The 13,840-nt window shown below is 41.7% G+C and overlaps 1 protein-coding gene across 5 annotated transcripts in view; it reads left to right on the forward strand.

Annotated features, from left to right (window-relative positions):
- si:dkey-82f1.1 (DENN domain-containing protein 2A) overlaps window positions 1–13,840 on the forward strand; it is a 148,697-nt gene that overhangs the window by 91,313 nt on the left and 43,544 nt on the right. For 3 of the 5 annotated variants that reach the window (XM_068050732.1, XM_068050730.1, XM_068050729.1), the window contains exons 4-9: window positions 2,224–2,408; window positions 7,018–7,166; window positions 7,846–8,046; window positions 8,386–8,479; window positions 9,423–9,473; window positions 13,427–13,614. In XM_068050732.1, the coding sequence (XP_067906833.1) occupies window positions 2,224–2,408; window positions 7,018–7,166; window positions 7,846–8,046; window positions 8,386–8,479; window positions 9,423–9,473; window positions 13,427–13,614 (868 nt within the window). The remainder of the gene's footprint in view (window positions 1–2,223; window positions 2,409–7,017; window positions 7,167–7,845; window positions 8,047–8,385; window positions 8,480–9,422; window positions 9,474–13,426; window positions 13,615–13,840) is intronic. The other 2 variants (XM_068050733.1, XM_068050734.1) reach the window with 2 other exon arrangements.

Here is a 13,840-nt window from a genome sequence, read left to right on the forward strand (position 1 = left end):
GCAGGCTATTATCAAGGCAAATGGCATGTTGGCCTTTATTGCAAGGGGATTGGAGTACAGGGATAAAGAAGTCTTAATAAAATTGTACAGGGCTTTGGTGAGACCACATCTGGAATACTGTGTGCAATTTTGGACTCCACATTTAAGAAAGGATATACTTGCACTGGAGGCAGTGCAGCGAAGGTTTACTAAATTGGTCTTTGGGATGAGGGGGTTGTCCTATGATGAGGGGCTGAGAAAATTAGGCCTAATTCTCTGGAGTTTAGAAGAATGAGGGGTGCTCTAATTGAGACATACAAGATTCTGAAAGGGCTTGATAGGGTAGAAGCTGAGAAATTGTTCCCACTGGTCTGGGAATCTAGAACATGGGGACATAGTCTCAGGATAAGGGGTCAAACGGTTGTGAATCTTTGGAACTTTCTACCCCAGAGTGTTGTGGATGCTCCATCATTGAATATATTTAAGGCTGGGATGATAGATTTTTGGTCTCGCAGGGAATATGGGGAGCAGGCAGGAAAGTGGAACTGAAGCCCAAGATCAGCCATGATTGTATTGAATGGCAGAGTAGGCTCGTTGGGTCATGTGGTCTACTTCTGCTCCTATGTCTTGTGTGTTCTTCTAGAATGGTTTGTGTGGGAAACGGAACTGTCACACCTGTACAACGAGTGGAACTTTCCGAGTTGGACCTAAGCCCCATTTTTGAACAGTGGAGATGAAGTTTTACTTTGCGTCTAACCCATGATAAACTGACCCGACAATACTTGACTGCACAATATTGAGGGAATTTTGTAGAATTGTAGAATGATATCACACAGAAGGAGGCTATTCGTCCCATTGTGCCTGTGCTAGCTCTTTGGCAAAGCTATCCAACTAGCCCCTCTCCTCCACATTTTTCCCATAGCCCTACTTTATTTTCCATTCAAGTATTTATCCACACTACTTTTGAAAGTTACTAATGAATCTACTTCCTCCACCCTTTCAGGCAGTGCATTCTAAATCACAACTTGCTGTTTATATTAAAAAGTTTCTACACATCACCTCTAGTTCTTTTGCCAATCATCATAAATCCGTGTCTTCTGGTTACTGACGCTACTGCCGCTGGAAACCATTTCTCCTATTTACCTTGTCATAACCCTTTGATTTTGAACACCTCTATCAAATCTCCCTTAACCTTCTCTGATTTAAGGAGAACCACTCTAGCTTCTCCATGTAGCTGAAGTCCTGTACCCCTAGTACTATTCTAGTAAATCACTTTCTCTTCAGTCTTGACATCTTTCCTAAAGTGTGGTGCCCAGAATTGAACAGAATACTCCAGCTGAGGTCTAACTAATGTTTATAAGGGTCGAGCATAACTTCCTCATTTTTTCACTCTGCCTCTATTTATAAAGTTCATGATCCCATATGCTTTTTTAACAGCCTTCTCCCCATGTTCTGCCTTCAAAGATTCTCTACATATATACCCAGATCTCTCTCCTCCTTTAACATTGTACTATTTATTTGTATTGCCTCTGCTCATTCTTTCTACAAAATGTATCATTTCACACTTCTCTGCGTTAAATTTCATCTGCCATGTGTCTGTCCATTTCACCAGTCTGCCTATGTTCTCCTGAAGTCTGTTACTATCCTTTTTATTGTTCACTGAAGTTCCTGAGTTTCGTGTCATCTGATAACTTTGAAATTAAGTCCTGAATATCCAGGTCATTAACATATATCAAAAAAACCTTGTCCTAAGATCACCCCTCTTGGGATCATCACTGTTTTTCAGATTGAAAGGAAGTATACAATCATTCACCACTACTCTCTGCTTTCTATCCCTTGGCCAATTTAGTATCCATAATGCTACTGTCTCTTTAATTTCATAGGCTTGAATTTTGCTAACTAGTTTATATGTGGTACTTTGCCAAACGCCTTTTGAAAGTCTCTGTGCACAACATCAATCACACTACCCTCATCAACTCTTTCTGTTACTTCATCAATTTCATCCTGTATCTAACTCCAGAGTGCACACCCTTTGCTATATCAAACCTGGGATTGTTTGATACCACCAATAAGTGCCTCAGTTGGAAAGAATTGTATTCCCTCACCCTGATGACTACAAAACTCACCTTTTTATTTTATAGACAGAGATGGTGAAATGCAAAATATTATACATTTAGTAGCTTCAGGGAGTGATGCATTAACCAGTACGTGAATTAAAGCTGTCATCTGTTTTCATTGATACAGTCGGAAATCCTTTGAGTTTGAAGATGTAAAAGAATTTCAGAGGCTGCAATCTCCAAATTTCTGCAGAAATGGCCAAGTGGATTGGTATGCCCAGTCGAAGTTAGCACTGAACGACACTTTATCAGAAGAGAACATATATGAGGATATCCTGGGTAAGACTCAGGAATTGGGTACCAAATTCTCTGGTATGCAGTCTGTATCACTTATTGTCATCCTGATTTCTAACATGATCCTAGACATAATATTGGATTGATTTATAGAAAACTTGTCAAGAAACCTACAAGAGAAGTGACACTATTATACCTGATATCAAGTAATAAACAGGAGTTGGTAGAGCAGGTCAGAACACCCTGGCCCAGAGACTACAATGTGCGGAGTTTACAGTTAAGTTTGATTTTTTAAAAAAGTACAATAGGAATATTTAATTTGGAGATGATTTTCAATTTGAACAACTATTTTACCTCCAGGTAAGCTTTGAAGACACAATCTTGCACAGTTGTTTCGCATATAGAATTTAGCCTACATTATTTTGATTCAGGGCTTTTCTAGGGATTGAGCACATCCTTCTGCAAAAGTCAGACACCTATTTAAACATGCTAATTAGGGTCCCCTTTTTTTTTTTTAGGAACAATTACCCTTTTCAACAGCTCTGGTGTCATATTCATCAATTCTAAATCAGTCACTGAAATTCTGAGCAAAGTGTTATTCCAGTGACATTTAGTGGGATCATCAGCTGCTCTCAGATAAATCACTCCTTGCAAAAAACAGAAAATGCTGGAAATACTCAGCAGGTCAGGCAGCATCTGTGGAGAGAAAAGTAGAGTTAATGTTTCAGGTCAATGCATTTCTTTACACAGATGCTGCCTGACCGAGCGTTTCCAGCATTTTCTGTTTTTATTTCAGATACAGTATTTTCCTTTTATTAATCACACCTTAGCTTATTTAGACTGCTACAGTGCTGCTTTTGAGCTTTTTGGGAGTTTTGGCTGCTGGAATGGACAGTAATCATTTGTGAAGTTTATTTGCTGGATTCGCAGAAGGTTTTTGACATGGGGTTCTGGAAAGTTTCTGATTGGTTTCAATGTGTTTGGCAGTTTTACTGCCATTGTAATTGGAAGAGTCTGAGGAGAAGAAGGAGCAGGCTAGAATCCAAGGTGCTGCAGCTTCAGAGAGAGAGATACTAAAGGAGAGAAGCTCACAGGAGGCCTTGCACCACAGGCGCAGAGCTCTTACCTGCAGTTCACTGAGGAGCAGTGCATGGGGAGGCTGTCACCAGCTGCAGTATCAATTGCAGCCCAGCACAAGGGCACGTACATCCTTGCTGTGGCCCTCATTGTTTATGCCTCTGATCATTCCTGGCTGCAGCAGGTGACATCTGTAATATCAGCCAATCAGCTGTACTTAGGAGGTGAAAGACGTATACTTTTCCAAAGTCAATAGACTTTATACCTTTTCCCCATAGATACTGCAAAGTCAAACAGCACTTCTGTCCTCTACAGTAGGTCTTGGATACAAGCTTGGCCTGCAGTGAGCCAGGTCCTGAGCTATCCTGCTCTTCTGTCCTTGTTGCTGCACATTTGTGTGGAGAGCATCGCCCAGTCCTAACCCCTCTAAGCCGCCATACAGATTGCAGGGTGCCAGTTTCTGAATTGGTGCTTGCAAGCGGAAGAGCGAGTGACGGGACATCTTCAGTTGCAGATTCTTCCTCCTCCTCTACTGTCTAGGACTTCATCAGAACCTGGAAAGAGGGAATAGAGAAAATGGTTAATAGCCAGAGCCTATGATACATTGTTGCAAAACAGTGGTTCAAGTACTAGGCTGTGATGTAGATTAGTGAGGTGGATAATTGAATAAGAGCAATGGGTGGTTATAGGGCCAAGCATCCTGTCATTTTAAAAACATGCATTCTGTCCTGATTTTTATGTAATATTTGATTTTATGTTCGAATCTATTGTTAAATAGCAAAATGAAAGGCAGCTTGGGAAATGGAGAATCAAAGTTTGAATTTCCACAGGGTTCTCCTGGTCGATCAGCATCAGAGGGTCCGATTAAATTACATTTACGCCTTTTCTCCAGGGTTTCTGTAAATTTTCCATTGAAATTATGATGGTCATTCAGGAGAACCCCTGTGGAAAGTAATACCGTTAGTTGGAGCATAGGAATTACTCTGCAATATGAGGAGCTGGGCGATGTAAAACTGAGGTGATGGAATCAAAAAAGCTTTTGGTGCTCTTGCATGGGATGTGGGCATCGATGGCAAGGCCAGCATTTGTTGCCCATTTCTAATTGCCCTTGACAACTGAGTGGCTTGCCAGGTCATTTCAGAGGGCAGTTAAGAGTCAACCATTACTGAGACTAGCTTTCAATTTCAGATTTTTATTAATTAATTGAATTTAAATTCCACCAGCTGCCGTGGTGGGATTTGAACCTGTGTCCCCAGGGCATTAGCCAGGGCTTCTGGATTACTAGCTCAGTGATATTACCACCACACAGTCACTACTAGGTGGAGAAATTTAAAGGGACTCAAACCACCAGAAAAATCAATCACTTTGTTGCCGTACTTCGGACATTCATTAGGAACAGAAGCAAACTTAATATCAATATATAGAAAGGGGCATAGAGCCAGGAAACTACAGGCCATCTGCAATGAATATAGGATTAGACTGCGTTCTGAAAGAGGGGACAGTACAACTTCTAAATTGTTATAGCATGGTAGGAGGGAGTTAACATGGATTTATAAGATGGGAGTTTTAATGAAAGACATATTGACAATGTAAATCCTGTAGATGTGTTGTAATTAAATTTAAGCATGGCTTCCAATACTGTACCACACAAGCAATTAGTTCACAAGGTAGGAAGGAGGCAAATGTCTCGGGCAGATTGAACATTGTCTGAAGCAGAGAATGCAAAAGGTAGTTTGGAGCTGCCTTGACCTGCTAGGGTAATTAGCAGAGTGCTACAGGATCAATGCTGGACTGTTGCTTTTCAGTGTATAGAAGTAATTGGAGCCAGGAACAAAAGCAATGATTTCTAAGATTTCAGATGATACCCAAATGGACAGCATTTCAAATAATACAGGCAAACCAAATACAAAGAGATCTGGATGAATTGGGTACACAACAGAAGAGAAAATGAAGAATCTCAAGCAGTAGTGATTAAGTGATGCAAAGTTTGAACGTTAAATGTATGAAGAAGGAGATACTCAGAAAGATGAGGATTTCTACAACAAATAAGTTAAATTTGGAGTGTGTAGTGAATCTTAATTTCAACACCGGGGGGAGGAAGTGCATGCAGAAAGGCACAGTTGAAGCTTTGAAGGAACAGAAGAGAAGGTTACTGCATAGTGACCATAAGTACAATTGACAAAATATAAAAAGACAAAAAAGGTTGCAACAGAAAGAGTGGGAAAGAGCTGAGGTTAGAGGTCAGAGAGGGATTGTCTATCAGATTGTCAGTTTTATTTCTAGTACTTTGAGTGAGGGATAAGTGTTAAAAGAGCCTTCACAGCAATAGGCTGTGTTCATGTCTTGGTCTTGGGTTTTTATAGGGAGCTAAGTGTTGTTCAGGGGAAAAATAAATAGTTGGCAGGAAAGAGTTAAACTGTGCCCATTGAAGGTAAATTTATCAGTGGAGAAAATGGACGTGTTCCATTTGAGGTTAGAGGTGAGTGTGAAGCCTAGGAAGTTGACTTTTCTTTTATATTCTTTCATGAGATGCGGTGATGGTTGGCAAAGCCAGCATTTGTTGCCCATCCCTGATTTGCCCTTGACAACTGAGTGGCTTACTAGGCCATTTCAGAGGGCAGTTAAGAGTCTAGGTATCATGTATTTCTGCTGTAATTGCTGTGGGTCTGGAGTCGCATGTAGGCCAGACCAGGTAACGACAGCAGGTTTCCTTACCTGAAAGATATTAGTGACAATCAACAATAGTTTCATGGCACCATTACTGAGACTAGCTTTCAATTCCAGATTTTTATTAATTAATTGAATTTAAATTCCGCCAGCTGCTGTGGTGGGATTTGAACTGTGTCCCCAGGGTATTAGCCTAGGCCTATGGATTACTAGTTCAGTGACATTACCACTACACTACCATCTGCAGGGTTTGGAAAACAACAAAGAAAAGAGGTGGTAGCTGTTAATGTAAGACTTGAAAAACAAGATTTAATTTGTTGTATCAAAGGACTTGGAAGAGATCAAGGTTTGTTCAGTCAACCATTTGACTAAACTGTAAGTTGCTTGTTGTTGGTGAATGTAGAGTGGAATAATCAGTAAAAGAACAGGAAGGATTCGATGATGGATGGAGGAGCTCACTATTATGAAGGAATAAGGATGACAGGGGACAGACTTCTAGTGACCACCTGCGTTACTGGTTTAATCTCCAACTATGGCACAGATAAAATGGTTTGTGAGGAAACTACGTAGCTCAGCACATTGCTTTGAAGGGAATCAGATGTTGGTTATGCAAGATGTTTTTTAGATGTGGGATTCTTTGTCAAAGGCTTTGGAGGTTCTTCATCAAAGTATTGAACAGAGTTCCAATGATATGTAACATAGGCAAGATGATCATCAGTGGAAGAGTCATGTCAAAAATCACTTTGAAAATTCTGGCTTAATACATGATTACCAAAGCGCGAGATAATTTGCAAGTTAACAATGACCATTAAAGCTTTGGAACGCTTGAATGTAAGGTCACAGGATGATAGGTCGAAGGGCAAGAATGATCAAGTTTCTGAGGATTTATGAGACAGGTAAATGACTCATATATTTACTGGTATTATTTCTATTGATATTGCAGACGTTCCCAAGGAAAACCCGTATGAAGATATCGAGTCTGCTGACAGGCAGTCCCGGGGAAAGCGGTGTGTCCAAGTTCATCCTTCATCAGCTGGGTCCACCCCAAAACCAGGGTCTCCATCAGAGATTAGGCCAGAGACTCCTACAAAGGTAATGTGAATGGGGTAGATTTTCATCTTTACCACCTGGGCAGTGATCTGGCAGAATGGATTGTCCATTCGTTGTAGAAGCTGCCTAATTTTCATTCTGTCAGTTCCACTACATAGTTGACTTGATGGGTGTTGGGTTTTTGCAGACGGATGGGAGTGGTCTGCTTTTCCTGTGCATCTGCCAAAGAAGAGTGTTCTGTAATAACGAAGTATTTCATTCAGCAGACCAAAGGGCACCAGATGAAAACTGGCCAGTAATATGAATCAAGCTGCATTGACATTCAAGACTGGTATTTGAATTTTGGCCTTTTGCATAGAAATTCAGTGCTTTATAACTAGAGCTGGAGACCCTTTGTGAGTCCAATGCTCTCACTGAACCGGAACCCTTTAATTGGGATGCTTTAACATTAGAACTAAATTCATGTACAACACTTCAGATAAGCTCAGCAGAATGAGACTGGTAAAGATTTGAATATGTTAAACTACAGCTTAAGATCTAGAACTACCTAGACATTGTTCTTCAATTCCTTTTTGGCAGGATTTGATCAGAATGGTCTAGAGCCATGAATTCTAGGCATCATGTATTTCTGCTGTAATGCTGGTCAGTAGTAATCTGGTCAGCTCTATTCATTCTGCTGTATTTGTGAAGGTTAATCTGGAGATCTACTCTGTCTTCACAGCTTCCATTGAAGACTCCCTCCCTCTTTCGACACTCCTCAGAGAGGAGGAGTTTCAAACTGCTGGATCTGAGAAAAATCAATAAAGATGGGATAGGTTCACCGCCAAAAGCCAGCCCGCCATCAACCCCCAGCAGTCCAGATGATACATTGAGCCTGGCAGGAGACTCTCAATTATTAAAGAGAAGAAAAAAGATTCCTAAAGTATGTTTCTGCCCACAGGAGATGCTTTTTTAAAATTAGTTTGAGTGCCAGAGTTAATCATCTGAATTTGTCTGCTGCAGTCAGTGACAAAAAATATTAGTAAAAAAAACCAATTGCATGTAACTCAGCAGAGATTGGGATAGGGTAGTCATCCTTGACAGGGTTCATAGAATATCTTCCAAAATTAGCCACAGCCACCTCTGTGCAGTAACATGAACTAAGCTCAAATGAAATCTCCTGTAATCCCCTTGAATACAGAGCAGCAATTGATGTGTAGCAATGTTAATCACTTAACCTTAGATCTTCATTGATAGCGGTCCTCACTATTGTCTAACGCAGGTGGTGTTGAAAATTAATGCAATCTACGAGGCAAGGAGGGGCAAAAAGAAAGTGAAGAGGATCACTCAGTCTTCTGAAGCCAGCACAGGAAGAGGTACTGTTTGCGCATAATTTGTAATAAACAATTCTACACATTATTACTAAATAGCATTTATTGTTGGGGATAGACCTAATAATAGACCAATTTAGTGCCCACAAAAATAATTTTAAACTTGATGAATGGAAATATTACTTAGCTGTAAAATATATGCAGTGTATGCGCATGCTTGTGTTAGAGGGAATCTTGTTACTTATTGGAATTTCCAACTACTTTACCACTGAAGAATTTATATTAAAATGCTGACAAGTTAAATTTAAAACCACATGATGGTGAATTGGTGGGGGTTGTAGATTAGAGCTAGAGGAACCATTTTGTGAAGTGGTGACACCTGCATTACACTTCAGCTTGAGACAATGATGGACATTTAGACACCACACATTAAGTGTTAGAATTTCTCCTACATTGGAACTCAGCAGGAGTTGATTTCCAAGAATATCCTTCTTATCATAGTGCTAGTCAGGTTCAAAGGAACTACTGACCAGGAAAGTTATATCTAGCCCACTAATGGCACCATTGAGGCATATTTTGTTGTTTTCCTTTTTACAAGGAGCATTATGAAATAACCAAAATCGCCACCATGTTCATATATAATTTACAAACTAAATCTGTTGATTTTATTCTTGGCCTCAACTCACGTAAATGTTTATCAGGCCACCTTTCAGAAGATTGGAGAAGCACTCAAGATTACAGCATCCAGTTCATATAACAAAGGGTTTCATTCTTACAACCACCACCCCTGCACACCCACCACCCCCCCCCCCCCCTCCACCCCAAGTGTAAGGGATGTAGGATGTGCTTATGGGAGAAGCTGGTGCTGCTGAACCTGAGAAAATATCTACTGTAGACTTGAAATTTGTAATCTTGCTACATTGCCTTCCTTACAAATTAGCAGAGTGCCAGTAGGCATTCTTTAACAAGACTTGTTATGCTGCTTCAGTTACAGATGAAAACAGTGAAACTGACAGTGAGACTGAAGAGAAACTTAAAGGTAAGCAAGTTCCTGTACAAATGGATGATTAATAGTAATCTATTCTATTAAGTATATTTTCTGTCTTCCTGTACAACCTCTTGCTTGGGTAATAGAGTGGGTGTCAAGCAGCAATGTAGCTTATTTTAAAAAAATGTACACTGAAAGCCCCAGTTGGAGGTGACAACAGGGGTAAATTTATTTTACCTTTGCACATAGGTGTAAAGGTCAGAAAAGAGGGGCAAATACACATTTTACTAGATCTCTGACCACTTTTGTTCTAGGCCAGTAGAAGATAAAAACCCATTGCATCAATGCTAATGAGGGGGGTAGGGGTGTTCTGGACATCTGCCTCCTTTTGCTTCAGAAACACTGGCTGAGTGCTCCAGCACTGGAGTGCCCAGATAAACAGGGTGTCTGTGGACCCCGCAGACTGCAGAGTACCCGCACAGGTCCCAGGGGATGGACTGAAAATTCAAAGGTCAGTAACATTTTTCAGTTAAAGCCCTTGCCAGATGTGTAAGTTTAATCAGCAACATCTTTCATTTATCTAGCTCCTTTGATGTAATCTTCTTTATTTTTATTTATTTTATTTAGAGATACAGCACTGAAACAGGCCCTTCGGCCCACCGAGTCTGTGCTGACCAACAGCCACCCATTTATACTAACGCTACAGTAATCCCATATTCCCTACCACCTACCTCCACTAGGGGCAATTTACAATGGCCAATTTACCTATCACCTGCAAGTCTTTGGCTGTGGGAGGAAACCGGAGCACCCGGCGAAAACCCACGCGGTCACAGGGAGAACTTGCAAACTCCACAAAGGCAGTACCCAGAATCGAACCCGGTTCCCTGGAGCTGTGAGGCTGCAGTGCTAGCCACTGTGCCGCCCTTCTTCTTCTTTGGCCTCCTTGTCTCGAGAGACAATGGGTAAGCGCCTGGAGGTGGTCAGTGGTTTGTGAAGCAGTGCCTGGAGTGGCTATAAAGGCCAATTCCAGAGTGACAGACTCTTCCACAGGTGCTGCAGATAAAATTGGTTGTCAGGGCTGTTACACAGTTGGCTCTCCCCTTGCGCTTCTGTCTTTTTTCCTGCCAACTGCTAAGTCTCTTCGACTCGCCACACTTTAGCCCCGCCTTTATGGTTGCCCGCCAGCTCTGGCGATCGCTGGCAACTGACTCCCACGACTTGTGATCAATGTCACAGGACTTCATGTCGCGTTTGCAGACATCTTTAAAGCAGAGACATGGACGGCCGGTGGGTCTGATACCAGTGACAAGCACGCTGTACAATGTGTCCTTGGGATCCTGCCATCTTCCATGCGGCTCACATGGCCAAGGCATCTCAGGCGCTGCTGGCTTAGTAGGGTGTCTATGCTGGGGATGTTGGCCGCCTTGAGGACTTCTGTGTTGGAGATACGGTCCTGCCACCTGATGCCAAGGATTCTCCGGAGGCAGCGAAGATGGAATGAATTGAGACGTCGCTCTTGGCTGAGGTACATTGTCCAGGCCTCGTTGCCGTAGAGCAAGGTACTGAGGACACAGGCTTGATACACTTGGACTTTTGTGTTCTGTGTCAGTGCACCATTTTCCCACACTCTCTTGGCCAGTCTGGACATAGCAGTGGAAGCCTTTCCCATGCGCTTGTTGATTTCTGCATCGAGAGACAGGTTACTGGTGATAGTTGAGCCTAGGTAGGTGAACTCTTGAACCACTTCCAGAGTGTGGTCGCCGATATTTATGGATGGGGCATTTCTGACGTCCTGTCCCATGATGTTCGTTTTCTTGTCCTAAATGTCCTAAAGTGCTTCATATGGATACATTCATGAAAATGAATGTCAAGCTAATGAAGGAGATATTAGGAGGGGTGACAAAAAGTTTTTAGTCAAAGTGGATTGAAGGATGGCCTTAAGAGAAGAGAGGGTGGTGGAAGCAGAGCGGTTTAGGGAGGCAATTCCAGAGCATGGGGCCTAGGTAGCTGAAGGCACGGCTGCCAATGATGGGTCAAAGAGACCGGCTGCTTAAGAAGCCAGTCAAGAACGATGAGCTTTGAAAATGATATTAAATTTGAAATGTTGTAGTTCATACAAACATACAAAATTGATGAACAGTATAAAACCAGCTGGTCCATCAAACCTGTTCCACACAGTCATGTTGTGAGTAAGCATCACAACTCTTACTGCTCCCACCCACCAGCAGCCATGTAATCTTCTAGAAGAGAGAAAAAAAACAAAAAAACCCTAGGCCAATTCAGGGAAGAAAATAATTCTGGGAAATCACTTTTTGACAGCCCCTCCAAAGGCGATCAAAATGAGTTCCAAAAGATAACACTATAACTACAAAGTACATCATCTAACATCCCACTTACCTTTAGAATCTTTGCCGGCTATCCGCATTCACTGCATGATTTGGCAACTTGACCCAGAAGTCAATGACCATGTACAAAAATAAAAACCACCTGACATCTAGTCCAGTTCTATGCTTGGGTAAAATACTTATGGAATCATAGAATGCTACAGCACAGAAGCAGGTCATTTGGTCCATCGCGCCTGGGCCAGCCCTTTGGTAGAGCCATCCAGTTAGTCCTATTCCCTGCTCTTTCCCCATTACCCTGTATTTTTCCCCTCCAAGTATTTATTCAATTCACTTTTCAAAGTTACTAAATCTGCTTCGATCACCCTTTTCAGGCAGTGCATTCCAGATTATAACAAAAAAAAATTTTTTTTTAAATGTTTCCTCATGTCACCTCCGGTTCTTTTGTCAGTCACCTTAAATCTATCTGCTCGGGTTCCCAACACTACAGCTATTGGAAATGCTTTTTCCTTATTTACTGTCTCTATCAAATCTCCTCATAACCTTCTTTGCATTAAGGTGAACAAACCTAGCTTCTCCAGTCTCGACATAACTGAAGTCCCTCATCCCTGGTTCAATTCTAGTAAATCTCTTTGATGCTGTCCATGTCCCCAGTTCTCCCTAATATATTCTATATATGTTATATATATCTCCTCAAAGCATTTGGTTTTAGAGAGTAAAAGGACCTAGTTCTCTGAGTTTATCATGATAACTAAGGACGGCTAAACGAGGTATCATTCTAGCGGCCTATATATCATCCACCAAAACTGGACGTCGTGATCAATACGAGGCCTAACACAATCGTTTACAAGGACATTACAGTGCTTTTTATTTTGTATTGCCTCATCCTAGCAATGCATCCTAATACTCTCCTGGCTTTAACTGTAGCTTTGTGGCACTAATTGTGAACCTTTTAGAGACTCATGCACTATAATATCTAGGTCTCTTTCCCTCTTTACAGACTTTAATTTGGAGCCTTGCATGACTCTACTCTTGGGCATAAATCTACATTTATCGGCACTAAATGTTATCTGGAAGGCTCAAGCACATTCCACGAGTAAGCAGGACTTGGTGTGGATCAGGATTGGGATCTTCAGGCTGCTAATCTCCAGCACTATTCAGAAGAACCTGATCTTGGATGCCTAACCTACAGCTGCAGTCCTGAGAAATTTGCTTTGATTTCCCACCTCTTCCACCAGCATAATCCCCTGCCGGGGTGGGGGGCAGGTCTATCACTGGTTGATAATGATCTGGCACAAGAAATCCTGGTGCTCCTGGGCCTGAATAAGGATCAGTGAACTTTGGGTGTGCAGCTTCCAGTCAGTTCCAGGGTAGATGGGGCGTACAGGAAAATCTGTTCTTATGAGTTTGATAAAGCTAGGTAATGTAAAGAAGGATGATTTGGCCAAGGTCAGTAAATGGTGCAGGTCAAACCCCTTCATCTTTCGGTAGTGGGTTTGCACCTGTGAATAGATGCTGCAGTTGAGTTTGAACAAGATAATAAAATGCAGTCTTTTTAATAATGACTGACATTTCATTTCAATTATTAAGACTATTAATTAATAAATCATCCAATTCAATGAAATTAATTTCCATCTCTTTCTCCCCCCCCCCCACCTGTAGCTCACAGCCAGCGTCTTGTGTTGGTCAAGTCCATGCTGAAACAAAAGGGTCGCTATCGGACTTTGGAGAGAGATCTCATCGAGTTCCAGGAGTGGCAATTATTTGAGTTCTTTGTGGTAGTTGCTCTCCACATGAAGAAAGGAAGCAATGTGTATGTTCCCGAGGTCACACAACAGTTCCCCCTGAAGGTAAGAAGATGCTCAATTCCAGAGAAAGAGGAGACCCTATCTCCCTCTGCTCCAATGGGCGTGGATGTTGAACAGTTTACAGCTTTAAAAAAAAAAAATCCTGGAATTTCCGATGCAATGACGGAAGGTGGGGGAGGGTCTTCATTGACTCAACACACCCACACATTAAAAAGGAAGGAAAATGAGAGAAAGTTTCATTAGTTTCAAGTACTCCCATTGTCTCTTA

Source organism: Heterodontus francisci, chromosome 18 (genome assembly GCF_036365525.1).
Source record: "Heterodontus francisci isolate sHetFra1 chromosome 18, sHetFra1.hap1, whole genome shotgun sequence".
Lineage (NCBI taxonomy): Eukaryota > Metazoa > Chordata > Chondrichthyes > Heterodontiformes > Heterodontidae > Heterodontus > Heterodontus francisci.